Below are 15446 nucleotides of genomic sequence, written 5' to 3'. Positions count from 1 at the left end.
TTTTTAAGTAATATTTAATTTTTTCAGTTAATTAAGAAAATGTGCAAAGATCATCCTCATCATACAGTTCCAATACTCTTGGTGATTATTTCTGTTCAATTATTTTTTTAGGTATTCATTTAACGCAATTCTTAACATTTTATTTTCAGGCTTTATGCAATGCCAACAAAGATATTGAAATGACTCAACCTCAAGCTTCCAAATCTTCTAGGAGGGATTCCGTTAGTGATTCTCAAAATGTAAATTTTAGAAAATTAATATGATATTTTCCATTAATTAGTGGCTAAAGATTTTTTTTATTATTTTTTTTATTTTTTTTTTATTATTTATTTTTTTTTATTATTTTTTTTATTTTTTTATTATTATTTTTTTATTTTTTTATTATTATTATTATTATTTTTTATTATTTTTTTTATTTTTTTTGTTTTTTTTATTATTTTTTTTGTTTTTTTATTATTTTTTTATTTTTTTTATTATTATTTTTTTTATTATTATTTTTTTATTATTTTTTTATTATTATTTCTTTATTAGTATTATTTTTTTATTATTATTATTATTATTTTTTTTTTAGAAACGAATATCTGCTGCCAACGAAGTATTGTCTTCCTTGAGAAAATTAAGACCGGAATACGTTACACAAATTGAAAATTTGGCTCATGCCTATATTGATTTGGCGTACGTTTCAACCGCAAATTTGAAACAAAGTTCGTGTTGATTGATATCTATTAATATATTAAAGTAGTTTTTGTGTAACTTTGAAAATAACTTTTTAGTGTCAAAGCAAAAATTGCCAAAAGGTCTCAAATTGCAGCGAGGAACGTTTGATAAAGTGCCTGTTTTGACTCGTGAAATTCCAGTAAGTTTATGTTATTAGAAACTTGATTGTTTGTTCTTTATGTACAGTCACATTTCATTAAAGGATGAGCTCAGGTAATATAACATTAAAGTTAAAACAGAGTTGCCACGGGTCAGGGAAAACCTGGAAAAGTCAGGGAATTTAAAAATTTCAGCAAAGTCAGGGAATTTGATTTTGGTGGGTAAAATTTCTGGGGATAAGTCTTTATTGAAAGAGTAATGAAAGTTTCTCCTCTTCCTCTCTTAACACAGAGTGAACTCTAGAGCAATCCTTAAAAATGCTGTCTAGAATTGTTTTTGTGAAGTAAATGTGCTCTAAAAAATATCTTAGTCTGTTATTTATAGTTAAAATGTTTGTTATTCATTTTGGTCCAAAAAATACATTGGAAAACTTAATGTAGATCGAGTTTATTTAATTATAAGCACTTAAAGCGTGCTGTAAACATTTACACTTTCGGCCTAAAAAGGTCAGGGAAAATCTCAGAAAAAGGTCGGGGAAAATCTCAGAAAAAGGTCGGGGAAAATCTCAGAAAAAGGTCGGGGAAAATCTCAGAAAAAGGTCGGGGAAAATCCCAGAAAAAGGTCGGGGAAAATCTCAGAAAAAGGTCGGGGAAAATCTCAGAAAAAGGTCAGGGAAAATCTCAGAAAAAGTTCAGGGAAAATCTCAGAAAAAGGTCAGGGAAAATCTCAGAAAAAGGTCGGGGAAAATCTCAGATAAAGGTCGGGGAAAATCTCAGAAAAAGGTCAGGGAAAATCTCAGAAAAAGGTTAGGTAAAATCTTAAGAAAAAGGTTAGGTAAAATCTTAAGAAAAAGGATAGGTAAAATCTTAAGAAAAAGGTCAGGAAAAACCTGGAAAAGTCAGGGAATTTGGTAGTTCTGAAAATTCCGTGGCAACCCTGTTAATCCTACCTTACCCCTTGCCTTTTAACAAATATTTATAATATTTTTAGCATTAAAACAAATTCCATACATACTTAATTCTTTCATTCAGGTTGATCTTAGCTGCGAATACAACAATTTGGTATGTGTCAAGAACTTTGGCCCTGAATTCTATTTGTGTTCTGGAATCAACGCTCCTAAAAGAATTGAATGTTTCGGCGATGATGGACGCAGATACTTGGAGCTTGTCAAGGTGAAACATTTTTCCGAATAATACCTTGAACTAGGCATAGTTGAACAGACTTTTCTCATAACGTCCATTACACAGGGGCAAGATGATATTCGACAAGACGCGGTCATGCAGCAAGTTTTTACACTGGTTAACAGCTTCCTCGAAAAAAATGTCGAAACTAAGAAAAGAAAACTCGGAATTCGAACTTACAAGGTAGCAACAGTTTTTATTTTATTTGCTACAATGACCTCTATTGTGTAAGCCTTGAGCCTCACATTTGAGTCCATTCCGTTTGGTATACGGACTAAATACCCCCCAAGACAAAAGACCCCCCGGTCATAATCCCCCCATTTTTAAAAACGTACAAAATCCCCCCTCTCTCAAGACAAAATCCCCCGGTCATTTTCCCCCATCCAAGTTAAGAGTACAAAATCCCCCCACTATCAAGACAAAATCCCCCCACTCTGTAGACAAAATCCCCCCACTCTGTAGACAAAATCCCCCTACTCTCTAGTCAAAATCCCCCTACTCTCTAGTCAAAATCCCCCTACGCTCTGGACAAAATTCCCCGGTCATAATCCCCGGTTAGGTTAGGTTAGGTTTGGTTGGGTTGGGTTCAGTTCGGTTCGTAATATTTTGGAAATATTGTAACAATGGTACGCCTTTTCCAAAATATTATTTTTTACATTTATTTTCTTCCGTAGAACACAGTTTGGGGGGAATTAGTCCCGGGGCTGGGGGGAATTTGTCCTGGGGCTGGGGGTATTTTGTATTCGGCATCCATTCGGGGGGAAATTGTCTGGGGGATTTTGTCTCCTACCTGAGGGGATTATGTCCTTTTCTTCTCAAATGGGGGGATTATGTCCAGGGGGATTATGTCCTACATTCATTCCGTTTCCACACATCCCCTTGTTTTAGATTGTTCCTCTCTCAAAAAGAAGCGGCATATTACAATGGTGCGAAGGAACTCAGCCTTTTGGGGAGTATCTGATTGGAGGTGGTAAGGATTGCGCCCATTCCAGATACTATCCCAATGAATGGACTGCCAACAAATGTAGAAGTCACCTTTCACTGCCTGTGAGTTCAAAGGTATGGTGGAAATTGGTTCCAAACCAAAATTACGCCAGTTTTTATCTCTACTGTGTCTACTTAACTATTAATAGTAGTATTAGTTTATAAGACGTGTTTCATAAGTATGTCGATCACTACATATACTTCGTAATGCTAGGGACTTACTGATAGCTAGTTCGAGAACGACAAGCGAGAATTGAAGTATTACAATCGGTTAATTTGCGGTGCTTCTTAATTCCTATTTAGTCTGTACTAAGCCTTTGATAGCGCCTCACCAGGCATGGCTTTATGAGAATCAATGACGTTTCAACTACGTCACTTCATGACAAGCTCTCTGTTGTATATTGCGTCTGAGTATTAACAGGAGCCTAAATAACCTTACTATAATGAGCTAATAAAATAACTAGTCAGTTAATTAATGACATAAAGTTTAATTGTGCTGAGAGGCTAATACGTTACAAGTAATACTAACATTAAGACGAGCGTAGTGTTTTTCCCGTTCCGGTGGAGAGCGCGTATTCGGCGCGACCTAATAAACAAAGGAGAGATAATATCTCGTCTAGACTTAGATCCGAGAATGGGAACGCTAGCGACATCTAGGTTAAGGGAATACGAAAACACAACACTCTCCTTGACCATTGACAAACTTATGGGGAACATATCTTATGAACTTATGATAGTATTTAAAGGTATCTAATAATTAGTGGGTGACATTTCTTTAAACTAATTAAACCACAGCCAAGACAGGCTTATAATGAGCACTCTTTTGGCTAACGATTTCCAACGTTTTTCTTCCTAAAAATATTAGATTGAGTTTATGCGTAGTATAATCTCATTCGATAAACAAGCCAGAGCTAAAGTGTAAATAAAACCTTGGCTTTGTTATAATAAATAAATGCTAGTTCCATCCACTAGATGTCGCACCATCGGATATACGGTGCCGGAATCGTCTTGTTTATGATTATTTTCAAATTCAAATTTGTTCATGATTTCATGCATAATTTGCACTTCCGACCAATCGCGTAACGCCATGCCATCGTGTTAGCTAACTTCCTGTGGCATCATGGATTAACTAACGCTAGGGATTGTTCACTAACCGTGTTTCCCATGTAACGCTATCGCCAACTACATGTTCCGAATTATCCCTTGATTCCCCTCTTCATTCCCACAGTTTATTGGACCAAAACGGATGTAGATATAGCGCCATCTCTCGCCAAAATAAATCGTTTTTTACGGATTTTAAAGATGGCGGCGCCCAAGCAATTTTAGGCGGGATTTAAATTTTGGACGTCATAGAACACGTGATATTTGGTCCAATTTTCTTATAACTTCCTGTTAGGGATAGTAGCTGCTGCTAGAGGGCGTTTGGGCGCCATCTCTAGGCAAAATAAATCGTTTTTGCGGATTTTAAAGATGGCGGCGCCCGAGAAATTTTAGGCGGGATTTCAATTTTTGACGTCATAGGACACGTGATATTTGGTCCAATTTTCTTATAACTTCCTGTTAGGGATAGTAGCTGCTGTTAGGGGGCGTTTGGAACATGCATACTTAATCTTTTGGGGGGAACGAACTATACCTAGCGTTAGTTAATCCATGGTGGCATGCTCCATGTTGAATGCGTTTTGGCCCCTCCCCTTTGTCTTTTCACCAAAATGGAGGATGAATATCATCCGCAATTTATGTCATTTATCACTGGAAATATCTTTGTAGGGAAACAATGCCAGTAAACTGAAACTGTACCAAGACATCTGTGAGAATTTTAGTCCAGTGTTTCGATATTTCTTTCTGGAACATTTTCCCGAGCCCACAAAATGGTACGAGAGAAGATTAGCCTATTCCCGTAGTGTGGCTGTTAACTCCATTGTGGGATATATCCTGGGCCTTGGCGATAGACACGTACAAAACATTTTGGTGGACAAACACACTGCTGAATTAGTTCACATTGATTTCGGTGAGATTTTATTATTTGAAAAGGTTAATTTAATTGTGTTGGCCAAAATTGGGTTGGGCATTTGTAAAGGGAGGGTGAAGTAGAAAATCAATCGATTTTTTATCGATTCTTCTACTAATTATAAGACCAGTCTGCATAGTGAAACATTCAGGAAATACAGTTTCCGAATGATTTTAAAATTATTTCAAATTAGGTTCAGATTTTAAGGATAATTTTAAAGAAGGACCTCCGACCAATCGCGTAACGCCCTGCCTTTTTATTAACAAAATTCTCGTGGCACGCTCCATGTCTCGCGCCATGATTAACACGTCGCGCGCGAATTTTATCAAATCTCGTGATAAATTTAATTCAACACGTAACATGCCACGAGAATTTTATTAATAAAAAGGCAGGGCGTTACGCGATTGGTCGGAGGGGCTTATTTAAAATTATCCTTAAAATCTGAACCTAATTTGAAATAATTTTAAAATCATTCGGAAACTGTATTTCCTGAATGTTTCACTATGCAGGCTGGTCTTATAATTAGTAGAAGAATCGATAAAAAAATCACTTGATTTTCTACTTCACCCTCCCTTTAAAGGGTTTGTTCAAATTAATGTAATGTTTCTTCGCAATCAGGTATTGCCTTTGAACAAGGTAAAATTCTTCCCACTCCTGAAACAGTGCCTTTTAGGCTTACACGAGAGATAGTTGATGGATTTGGAATTTGTGGTGTTGAAGGAACCTTCAGGCAGTAAGTACATACAACGTGTTAAAGGGACTGTAAAGAAGGCATCGGCGGGTGGCTAAAAATTATTTGAAATACGTCAGAGGCACGTGCCCAAGGAGAGGCGTGGTTCAAAGAAACTTAGTTCGTTTTATTCGAAAACTACCACTTCATGGAATTGGCGCTGCAATCTCGCGAAAAACAAGGACTAGTTGTCCAGTTCCACTCCATGAGGAGTCTTTGTATCTTGGCATCACGTGATGTCTGTGACGTATTTCAAGTAATTTTTACCCACCCGCCGATGCCTTCTTTGCAGTCCCTTTAAAGGGATAGTAGCGTTAATTAACTTTCGGTTGCCGTAAGGTTTTGATAGATTTGAATATTTGAAAATTGAAAGGTTTAGTCGAACATATTTCTAAGACTTATAAAGACAAGAGGCTATGAATGCGCTATGAAATTAAACGGTGTCGTATTGTAGTGGAAAGTATCTGTACTTTTGCTCCATTTAGCTAAAGTGTAAAGGGCTACGTCATAACTGTGAAAACAGGCATCAGTTATTATCTATATCTATATAAATCAAAGTCCTGACTGACTAACAGACTGACTGATAATCAACGCCCAGCCCAAACCGCTTGCCCTAGAAAATTGAAAATTTGCAGGAACGTTACTCATAAGTAGTAGGCGCGTACTAAGAAAGATTTTTCAAATCCCCCGCCATCTTAAAAAATGGCGCCCAGAATTGTAAAAAATCTTCTCTATGCAAGAAAGTCCGTGCGTTTCAACCGATTTCACAAATATTTAGTACACTGGTTTCCTTTAACCTTTAGACGGGCGGAATGGTCTTTTGGGTTCGATTTGTTGCCATTTTTTTAAATGGCGGTCAGAAATATAAAAAGCCTTCTTTATGGAATAACGTCCGCATGAAAAGTAATAAAAATTGTCCTAACGGGCTGACGGGCGAGGCCGAGTGCCTTCGCTCCTAGGGTGCTACAAAAAATATTAGTCATCAGTAAAATGTACCCGTTCTTTATATAATTTTAGATGGAAGTTCTTATTACACGCGAGCGACGCCGCGGGTAACAGCTAGTTATTTATAAACGCAGGTTTTATAATAGTTAAGTTTCAAAATATAGTAGATGAATATTTCAAAGGCTTTCTTTACATGGCGTATTCCATTTACCCGCTTTAAGATCGCCTACAATTGCTCTATTACGTCATAAAATTCAACAGATTGTCAAGATTGTTCACAGATCGCTCTGGATCAACCCCACTTATATTCTATTCAAAAAAATGTTTTAACTGATTAATACGCTACTATCACTTTAAAGGGAATATGACCCTATGATTTTTACGCTCTATTCATCTTAAATTAAATCAACAACGAAATAATTCGTATTTTAACTAGATGTTGTGAGAAAACAATGGAAGTGATGCGAAGCTCTCAAGAATCGTTGCTAACAATTTTAGAAGTTTTGCTATACGATCCCCTTTATTTGTGGAGCATTTCTCCCGATAAGGCTGCCTATATTCAACAGAAACGGGTTAAAGAGAACGAAAGTCGATTGGAAAATGGGAATGATTGTGATAATAATCAGACTGTGGAGGTCAATAAATTGGCCGAAAGAGTATTATTGAGGCTGCAACAAAAACTACAAGGTGTAGAAGACAACGTTGCCCTTAGTGTCTCTGGACAAGTGGGGCTTTTAATCCAGCAAGCGAGAGATCCCGAAAATTTGTGTAGAATCTTTGCTGGCTGGCAGCCTTATTTGTAAAATGTTTTGTATGTTTTCACTTTTTTATTAAATAAAGTTTTTTCTTACTTTTATGTTTATGTATTTTATTTAAACTACCGTGTATGAAGTGTTTTGGATCTTTTCATGAGTTGTTCATTTTTAAATCCATCGAAATCTGCATTTTCAAACCCATTGAAGTCTACATTTTTATTCAAACCCATTTAAGTCTACATTTTACTCAAACCCATTTAAGTCTACATATTTATTCAAGTACATTGAAATCTATATTTTTTCAAACCCATTGAAATCTACATTTTTGAACTCCCGGAAATGAACACTTTCGAATACATGGAAGTCAGCATATTTGAACGTTTTTGATTGGATCTTCTTTGAAATGAGAAATAGGTTTTTTACACCCACGATTCTCAACTTCATTGAACATTTGTCATTATACGAAGTTTGGACTTTTTCGACTTTTGAAATCGACTTTTTGTAGTTTTCCAAGTTGATTTTTGGATAGTGAGATATTCCCACAGGACAATGAGTAATTTGATTTCCCATTTGAGAGGCATTCTTGCGTTAAAGGAATGTTTCGATATAATTTTATCCATTACATATATTATTCTTGATTACAATTACTTCAATGAGATTAAAAGCTGATCTGCATTATGCCCTATAGACTTGGTTTATGGATCCTTAACCATTCCGTACTTTGATTTGGCTATTAACCTTAGAAGGCGATGGTTCACATCTCTTCCTGATATATACATCACATCCCAATACAGAAGGTTACTTAACCCTATTTATATAATGGAGACTTATTAGTATACACCGCCAAGCAATGAAATAAAAGTAAATTAATCTTCAATCTTTCATTCAAAACGTACGGTATTTCGTGAAACGTGGTGCGATATACAGCTCCAACACGAAGTTCAATAATCTTAAAGGTGTAAGAAAGAAAAGCTGTTTGTGAACGAAACTTTTTGTTATATGGAACGTAATGAACGCTTGTAATGAAAAAATTTAAAGGATTTAATAAAAATGGTAATTTATTATATTCACTCTTACAAGAAATATATATTTGATAAAATCGACAATGTTAAAAATTAAAAATCAACTGCTCTGATTTCCTGTAGGATATTTTATAGGAAGTATTTTGTGAAAGTATAAGTAATAATTTTAGAAAACAAGTTAAAACATGTTAATAAACAATAATTTCTTATACTAAATACTATATAGTTGAATCAGTCATAACGTATTTTTACGGTATTTAATTCAACCACGTGCACAATGTAGTACATAATAAACATGTACAATGTAAAGAGTCTTGCAATTAAAATAAGATGTTAAAAGAGAAGCTGTTAAATTCTCGAATTATTCTTCTGACAATTTAAGAAGTCTTTTATGTCTCTTCGCCTTCTTCTTCATAATAATAGTCCGTATACTCATATTCATATTCGCCTACATCTTCGCGATCTTCACTGTCGTAGTCACGCCTATCACCCGCGTCTTGATGCTCAAAGACATCCGGTCTGTTATCCCCATTTGCATCTGGATTGTACTGACGAACCGAACCGTGATTACTATTTGAGTGAATCGTCATTGTTTGTGAAGGATGTTTTGAATACACTGGTTCCTGTTGTTTGTAAACGATCGGCTGTGGCTGATATTTTGGTCTGTAGTACGTGACTGGCTGTTTGTAGTAAACAGATTTTGTTGGTGGCCTGGGCGCAGGGACCGGAACTGGAATTGGTTCTGGTTTACTTTCCACTGGCACTGGAGGAGGAGGAATCGGTACAGGAGCTGGTCTCTTCCTACCCCTGAGACCTTTAAGCACTTTCTTGGCCTTGGCTTTCTTGAGTAAGGCAGCGGCTGCCACAACTCCTGGTGCCACACCTAAGAGAGGCGAGAGACCCGCCAGGCTTCCGAGACCAGGTAATGGAATTGGGAATGGTAAGAATCTTGTGTGACCATGGCCCCAAGCTACCCCAGGATCTATGCATTCACACCGATAGCCGACGCAACGTCCCTTGGTGTGGAGTTTCTTCATGCACGTCTCGGCGCATTTGTAATTGACCATGGGACATCCTTTCCAATAAGGTACGACTTCCAGAACTAAACAGAAAAAAATTTAAGCGGTTTAGGTTAATGCATTATTTCACTATATGGACATAGTAACTTTCGCGAACGAGTCCCCTTACCCGTAATCACCATAAACTAAATATTCGTTAATTATTTAAACAAGTTACCTTGATTACTGATGATAAGAGCCAATAAAAAGTGTCCACTCCATCCTTTCATCTTGGAATGTAATCTTTTCTGTAATTGAAGAATAATTTCCATTACATTCAAGTTAATCATTCTATTGTGCTATAACTCCAAATGTAAATATGGAACTTTCCGAGAAAGTTTTCATTGATTTGTTCCTTAATTAGTTCGTATTTTAATTCAACTTTATACTCTACTCTTGGAAGTACTTCGTATTGCTAAATTACCTTAATTATTAAAAGCTATAATTATTCGATTATAAGAACTATTGAATGTCCGTTTTTGAAATTTTTCTTCTGAAGGTTCTAAAAATACTAAAAGCGTTGCTAGGCCCAGAAATGATAAGTAATTTTCCATGGTATGAAACTTTTTCCCTGTATCAACAATCAGCTCGAGGGAGGGAAGAAACGGAGTTAGGGGGAAAAGTAGTCACGTCCAACTCGGTCTAAGGTCATTGGTACCACGTTATGTTTGAACCTTATCACGCTCTCTTCAACCCTCAGCCAAATATTATAATATTTGTTTAGTGACCGTGTATGAGGATATTGCCCTATCGGTATTCAAGGATAAAATAACCCATACTTTGGTCCTCTATGAACCCCCTGTATGCTACTCTTCTTTAATAAATAGTTCAATAGTTCAGTATGATAATGTTTTTTTCAAATAAAAGTAAACACACGTGTTTTGAAATGGACGTGTACTCGGTGTTTTGTTTTCTCATAAGGTTTTTTCCGTTACCCAGTGTTGCAAGACCACTGGTGAGCCTTTAGACTGCAGAAAGGACTAGCTGTTCACTTTGAACCAGAACTTGACTAACTTCCCTCACCAAGGGTCTGACAACACTGCAGTTGAAGTTGAAGCTCAGAAAATGAGGGGTGAAATTTTGTCTAACCCCTTTAGCGAAAACTATCTAATGGAGTTATCTCAGCAGCCTTTGTATGACGTCACCCAAAGCGGTACCAAACATGGCCGCCCACTGCCAAAGATAAACCCGTGCAGTTTTTACTTAGACTGACGTCACAACTGAGATAGCTCTATAAGTCTTCGATATAACTAATTGGGAAATACACGTTGGTAAAACAATGCCTTCCATCTCGCTTTTCGGCGCCTGCGCTTTAGGTGTTTTGGGTCCAGAGAGTGCGCAGAGACGGCTATGGGTCAACCCCCTTATGTCTCGATACTGAGGGTTGCCAACCCCCTTTTTAACATCAAAGAAGCTTATAGGATTTTTTTTTCAAATTTAATAAAATTAAGGGGTTATTCATAAAACTGAAATGTTACTGGTCTAGAATTGGAAGTATTTACAGGTAATGCCGGGTATCTTAACTAGTCGAAAATAAAGTGTAAATCCGTTTTCAACATCCTCAAGCAATCAAATTTCTATATCGGAGAGTCTGTCGTTTAATAAACCGGTTTTGAACTAAAAGTTTACATCTTGATTGCGACTATGAAAGTGGTAGTCTAGATTAGGTTAGATGCTACAATATAGGGACTTGGCAATTCGGGCTTAACTCCGCCCCCAGCGCCATTATGGTATGTTTTTTTAACAGAATGAAAGCTACATAAGCCCCTCCTCCTGGTATGTTTTTTAGCACTAGTGGAAGGTAGCCTGACGTTGCATGACGTAGTACTGCCAAGTCCCTATTCCAATCTTTTTTTTAAATTTTGAACAAAAATACATTTTTTATAAAAAAAATTAATAACTATATAGCAGGCTATCAGCACATAACTCCGTTGGTTATTATGTAACTTATTGGAGCGAAAATACAAATTATTGTCGTTGTTTCTATTTCTAGCTATATTAAAGGTGCCCAACACAAACATTGACTTTATTTTCAATATTTAAAAGATCCGAAGTATCATATGAAAGTGGTACTTACTTGAACGTTGTACTGCAAGATAACTTAAGGTTGTTTCGCGTTAATCCAAATAAATTAACTCGCGTTAGTTAATCACGGTTTGTAGAACGAAAAACTGCGCATATTCGCGTTGAAAGAATTTGTATTCCACTTTCCTCAAGGCTCGAGAGCTGCAATGCGGTTATAGTGTTAGACCTTTGTCCAGTTGCTCGTTCGTTTTGTGGTATGAACTATGAAAGTGATCTTCGAGATTGTACTATTTAAACAGTACCAGAGTCCAGACTCCAGAGGTGAACGTGATGTTTGAACAGCGAATAGTTCAACGTTTTGCTATGGCTTTATGCAAACAGAATATTGACAATGAAAGTCTTGTCCTTTGTTATCACACATTTCCCTGGCAGTGAAGAGTGTAAATTTTACAGCGTAAGAAATTTATAATGACCCTTGCTATTCTGCATGATTGATGATGAAAGATATTTTAATCGTATTTTAAATACATACAGCCATAAGTTTATAAAATGTTCCATAAGTATGCCTTTACTTCGTAATGCCAGAGACTTACTGAGAGCTATTTCGAGAATGACAAGCGAGAGTTGACTTTTGCAGTTCATCGTCCTATTAGTCTGTACTAAGCTTTTGACTGCGCACCACTAGGTATCACTTTACCAGATTTTATGACGCGTCATCTAAGTCACTTCATGAAAGCCCTCAGTAACCAGTGACAAACTTATGGAATATCTCTTATAAACTTATGATGCAGCTATAGCCATTTTCTCTACGTATCTAGGCAGATTATGCGGGAAGTGAAATCACAGTTAGAAATATTTCGGAATTATGAGGTGAGACAGATAGTATTCAAGCAAGCCCCACAAAACCGCGTAGAAAATAAATAAACATGGGAGATATGGGAACATAATGATTCCTATTAGCTATATGTATTTCTTATCTTTTATATATTTGAGTAAGCTATTTGTTTTCCTGATCATTATGCCCAGTTACAGTTCGTTGATATACGAATTTAACTAAACTGTGTGACTGTTATTAGTAACATTACGGGAAAGGTTCATTTGAAGTGGTTTCGTTCTGTTGTTCTCAAGGTTTGGATGTCAGCGAACCCTTAGCTATTCGAAACCTGTAGCATTTTAGCTTTACGATTAACCTCTAATTAAGCATGATACTTATTGAGTTTAAAAGTTGTCAAAACTATTAGTTTCTAAAAAAAACATAAAAACATTATCATGCAGATATTTTTAGGGTTTCAAGTCTATGTGGATGCAGGAAACCCTTTCTGGTGAATTCCCACTCCCTTAAAACACCCGGGCAGCGCTTTTTTATTATCAGGTGTTGAGACTTATTGACAGGACTTTTTTCGACCTTTGCTATCAAGTTGGATTTATCTAGAAATTTTCTTTTCTTGAAATATCAGATTATGTACTTTATTTTTTGTATAATTCTGTATGTATTTGTACAATGATAAAATAGGGTTAACAGCAGTCCTCGCAAACAAAGTACTCAATGTCGCCTCCGCCTTTTGCCAAATCATAAATTGATAATTTAATGACCTGGGGTATTTTTTCCAGGACCTCAATGATTCATCGCTACAAGCGAGCATAAGTAGCCTAACTACTTATAAGTATGCCACATGAAAATTCTCAAAATTTTTACTGCTAGTTTGTCGTCTGATCTTATCAGTTTTAAAACAAGCTCTTCTAGTCTAGTGGAGAGGAAGACTATATCTACCCGCTTATTTACCTGAATAGCAACTATATTGTGTTGTTCCTTTGATTTATGAGAACGTACTTTCCTCAATAGTTAAAACGTACTACCCCAATGGGAGGTTTTTTCGAAACCGTACTTTTCCCCCCTTGGGGGTATTAAAATTTCAGTCCCCCTAACGAAAGGCTTCTGGCGCCATCTAGCTACGTAATTTTTGTCCCATAGACGCTAATGTTAAAAAATGGAATTTGAAAATGTACTTTCACACATCAAATCGTACTTTTCGTACTGAAAACTTTAAAATGTACTAAAAAAGTACAATTGTACTACTCAGAACAACAACTGCAAATGCAACTGCAGGCGTTATAATAAATATATTTAGGGGAAACATAGTACTTTAGGCTTGTGGAGCTGCCCTTTATTCTCCTTGGCGTTATATTCAGTTGGCGTGTATCAACATTATTCTAAGTTTGAATTATCTTCAGCCGCGCAAAATGAGCAAATGCACCAAAGAATGGAAGACGCCACTAAACCAATGACGGCACAGTAGTCCCCGTTTTTAAGACTAATAAAATGCTAATTATTTTGAAAAATAGGTCATTTATATTTTTATATTTTTCCTTTTATATTTAAAAAAGGCCGATCTTTTAAGGTATAAAGTCATGTTACTTAAACTTTTCCTTTAAGCAATATATTCCTTTACATCTATCAACGTCGAAATCTGTGTAAAGTTCGTCACTCATTACTGGTACATTTAATTAACGTGTTTCGCTAATTGCAGAGTCAGCTTGCATTTTTTTTTTCAGGGTAATCAACCACCAAGAAGTTGAATAGGAAGATATTTTGAACTTATACCTTAACCTTCACTGTGAGACCTCAGACGCTGCGTCTACCATGAAGCAAGCAATATCCTCATTAGCAAACGTAACGTAACGGATCTCCAGGGACAAACCAGTATCTTTTATTACAAATATAATTATAGTAACAAAGCAAGAGCGGACAATTAATAGTCAGTAGAGTCATTTAAGTATTATTTTACAGAATAAAAATTCAAATTCCCTCTCATTTGGTAATATTTGGCGTTAATTGTCATTGTGTTTTTCCGAACGGCCATCAAATCCTTTTTACCATTGAAAACAGTCTGCATAGTGAAACATTCGGTAATAACTCCAAATAATTTTAAAATTCAAATTAAATTCAGATTTTACGGTTAATTTTAAATAAGGACCTCCGACCAATCGCGTAACGCCCTCTCTTCCTGTTAACAAAATTCCCGTTGCACGCTATATATCTCGCGCTAAATTTCATTCGGCTTGAAGCGTGCCACCAAAGAGAATATATTATCATGGATAATAAAGAATGCGCGTTAGGAAATTTGTTTTGCCTCTATAGGGTCTTTGCGCTTGACGTCAAGTTACCTACCCCCTTTCCTCTCCCCTTGCCGGCTGCCCGCTCTGGCCACGTTAGGACGCCATGTTGACATCCCCTGAAAACCGGTTTTCGCCCCCTATTTCTTCTCCCTTTTTACTCTCGCGCAAACACCCTATAGGATAGGCAACTTAAAGATTCCAAGAAGAAATTAATGTATTCCTGGAAATTAATATCAAATGTTTTGTTTCAAGGTAACCAACATGCGTTAAATTACTTGATCGTGAAGATCGAGACCTTCTTAAGGGGCTGTTCGACCCTCTCTCCTTTTTTACCCACCCGCTATGCTAAGCTCTATGAGGAAGATCGTCGTTTGTCTCACGGTCCGAACAACCCCTTTAACTTTGTTAATTCATAAAGCATTCCGCGCGATTTACCGGCTAGAAACTAACTTGTTTGAAACGAGTTTTGAAATTAAAGAGACTATCGCAGGTGATTTGTATATACGTTTTACCAAAAGTATATAGAATAAAAGCAGAAATTACACTTCATTAACGATTCACTGCCTTTGGCTGTTACGACATGTAAGCTAGAAGTTGGGGTGGCGTAGCGGTTAGCGCTTTCGCCTCGCAGCAAGAGGATCCCGGGTTCGATCCCGGACTGTGGCACCGGGTGAAAAATCTGGGAAGAATTGCTTCTGCGTAGAGTTTGCAAGTTCTCTACCCGCTTGTTAAAGGAGTTTTCCTCCGCGGTCTAACCCGGTTTCTCCTTTCCATCAAAACTTGCAGAGGTTAACGGTAATAGTTA

At 36.6% G+C, this 15446-nt stretch overlaps 2 protein-coding genes and 1 long non-coding RNA gene across 9 annotated transcripts in view; 2 read left to right on the top strand and 1 right to left on the bottom strand.

Moving 5' to 3' along the window:
• The window catches only part of tefu (Serine/threonine-protein kinase tefu), a 48537-nt gene extending 41017 nt beyond the window's left edge, over window positions 1-7520 (top strand). For 3 of the 4 annotated variants that reach the window (XM_089864419.1, XM_089864417.1, XM_089864418.1), the window contains exons 37-46: window positions 28-81; window positions 150-239; window positions 572-704; window positions 774-856; window positions 1848-1988; window positions 2064-2180; window positions 2886-3056; window positions 4749-4989; window positions 5608-5722; window positions 7101-7520. In XM_089864419.1, coding sequence (XP_089720545.1) covers window positions 28-81; window positions 150-239; window positions 572-704; window positions 774-856; window positions 1848-1988; window positions 2064-2180; window positions 2886-3056; window positions 4749-4989; window positions 5608-5722; window positions 7101-7467 — 1512 coding nt within the window. In that variant the 3' untranslated portion in view covers window positions 7468-7520. The remainder of the gene's footprint in view (window positions 1-27; window positions 82-149; window positions 240-571; window positions 705-773; window positions 857-1847; window positions 1989-2063; window positions 2181-2885; window positions 3057-4748; window positions 4990-5607; window positions 5723-7100) is intronic. The other variant, XM_089864420.1, reaches the window with a different exon arrangement.
• Window positions 7521-8533: 1013 nt separating this feature from the next.
• On the bottom strand, window positions 8534-11945 carry LOC149708983 (uncharacterized). 3 transcript variants are annotated; one of them, XM_089864422.1, is made up of 4 exons: window positions 11827-11945; window positions 11577-11725; window positions 9678-9747; window positions 8534-9543 (listed from the first exon to the last, which is right to left on the bottom strand). In XM_089864422.1, exons 3-4 carry the CDS (start codon window positions 9727-9729, stop codon window positions 8831-8833), a joined length of 765 nt encoding a protein of 254 aa, XP_089720548.1. In that variant the 5' UTR covers window positions 9730-9747; window positions 11577-11725; window positions 11827-11945; the 3' UTR covers window positions 8534-8830. The 3 variants fall into 3 exon arrangements, with proteins under 3 accessions (XP_089720548.1, XP_089720547.1, XP_089720549.1); XM_089864421.1 differs by having other exon boundaries at window positions 11577-11847; XM_089864423.1 differs by lacking the exons at window positions 11577-11725; window positions 11827-11945 and adding an exon at window positions 9924-10785.
• A 176-nt stretch (window positions 11946-12121) lies between these two features.
• LOC149708982 (uncharacterized) lies at window positions 12122-15194 on the top strand. 2 transcript variants are annotated; one of them, XR_016381255.1, is made up of 3 exons: window positions 12122-14019; window positions 14078-14431; window positions 14894-15194. It is a non-coding gene; the product is annotated as an uncharacterized LOC149708982 (long non-coding RNA). The 2 variants fall into 2 exon arrangements; XR_016381256.1 differs by having other exon boundaries at window positions 14078-14636.
• Window positions 15195-15446: the final 252 nt, after the last annotated feature.

This window comes from Phalangium opilio, unplaced genomic scaffold, assembly GCF_054372755.1.
Source record: "Phalangium opilio isolate 3A_F unplaced genomic scaffold, DU_Popi_V2 ptg000013l_1, whole genome shotgun sequence".
Taxonomy (NCBI): Eukaryota; Metazoa; Arthropoda; class Arachnida; order Opiliones; family Phalangiidae; genus Phalangium; species Phalangium opilio.
The sequence above is the reverse complement of the archived record's forward strand: the minus strand, read 5'-3'. Positions and strand labels throughout refer to the sequence as shown.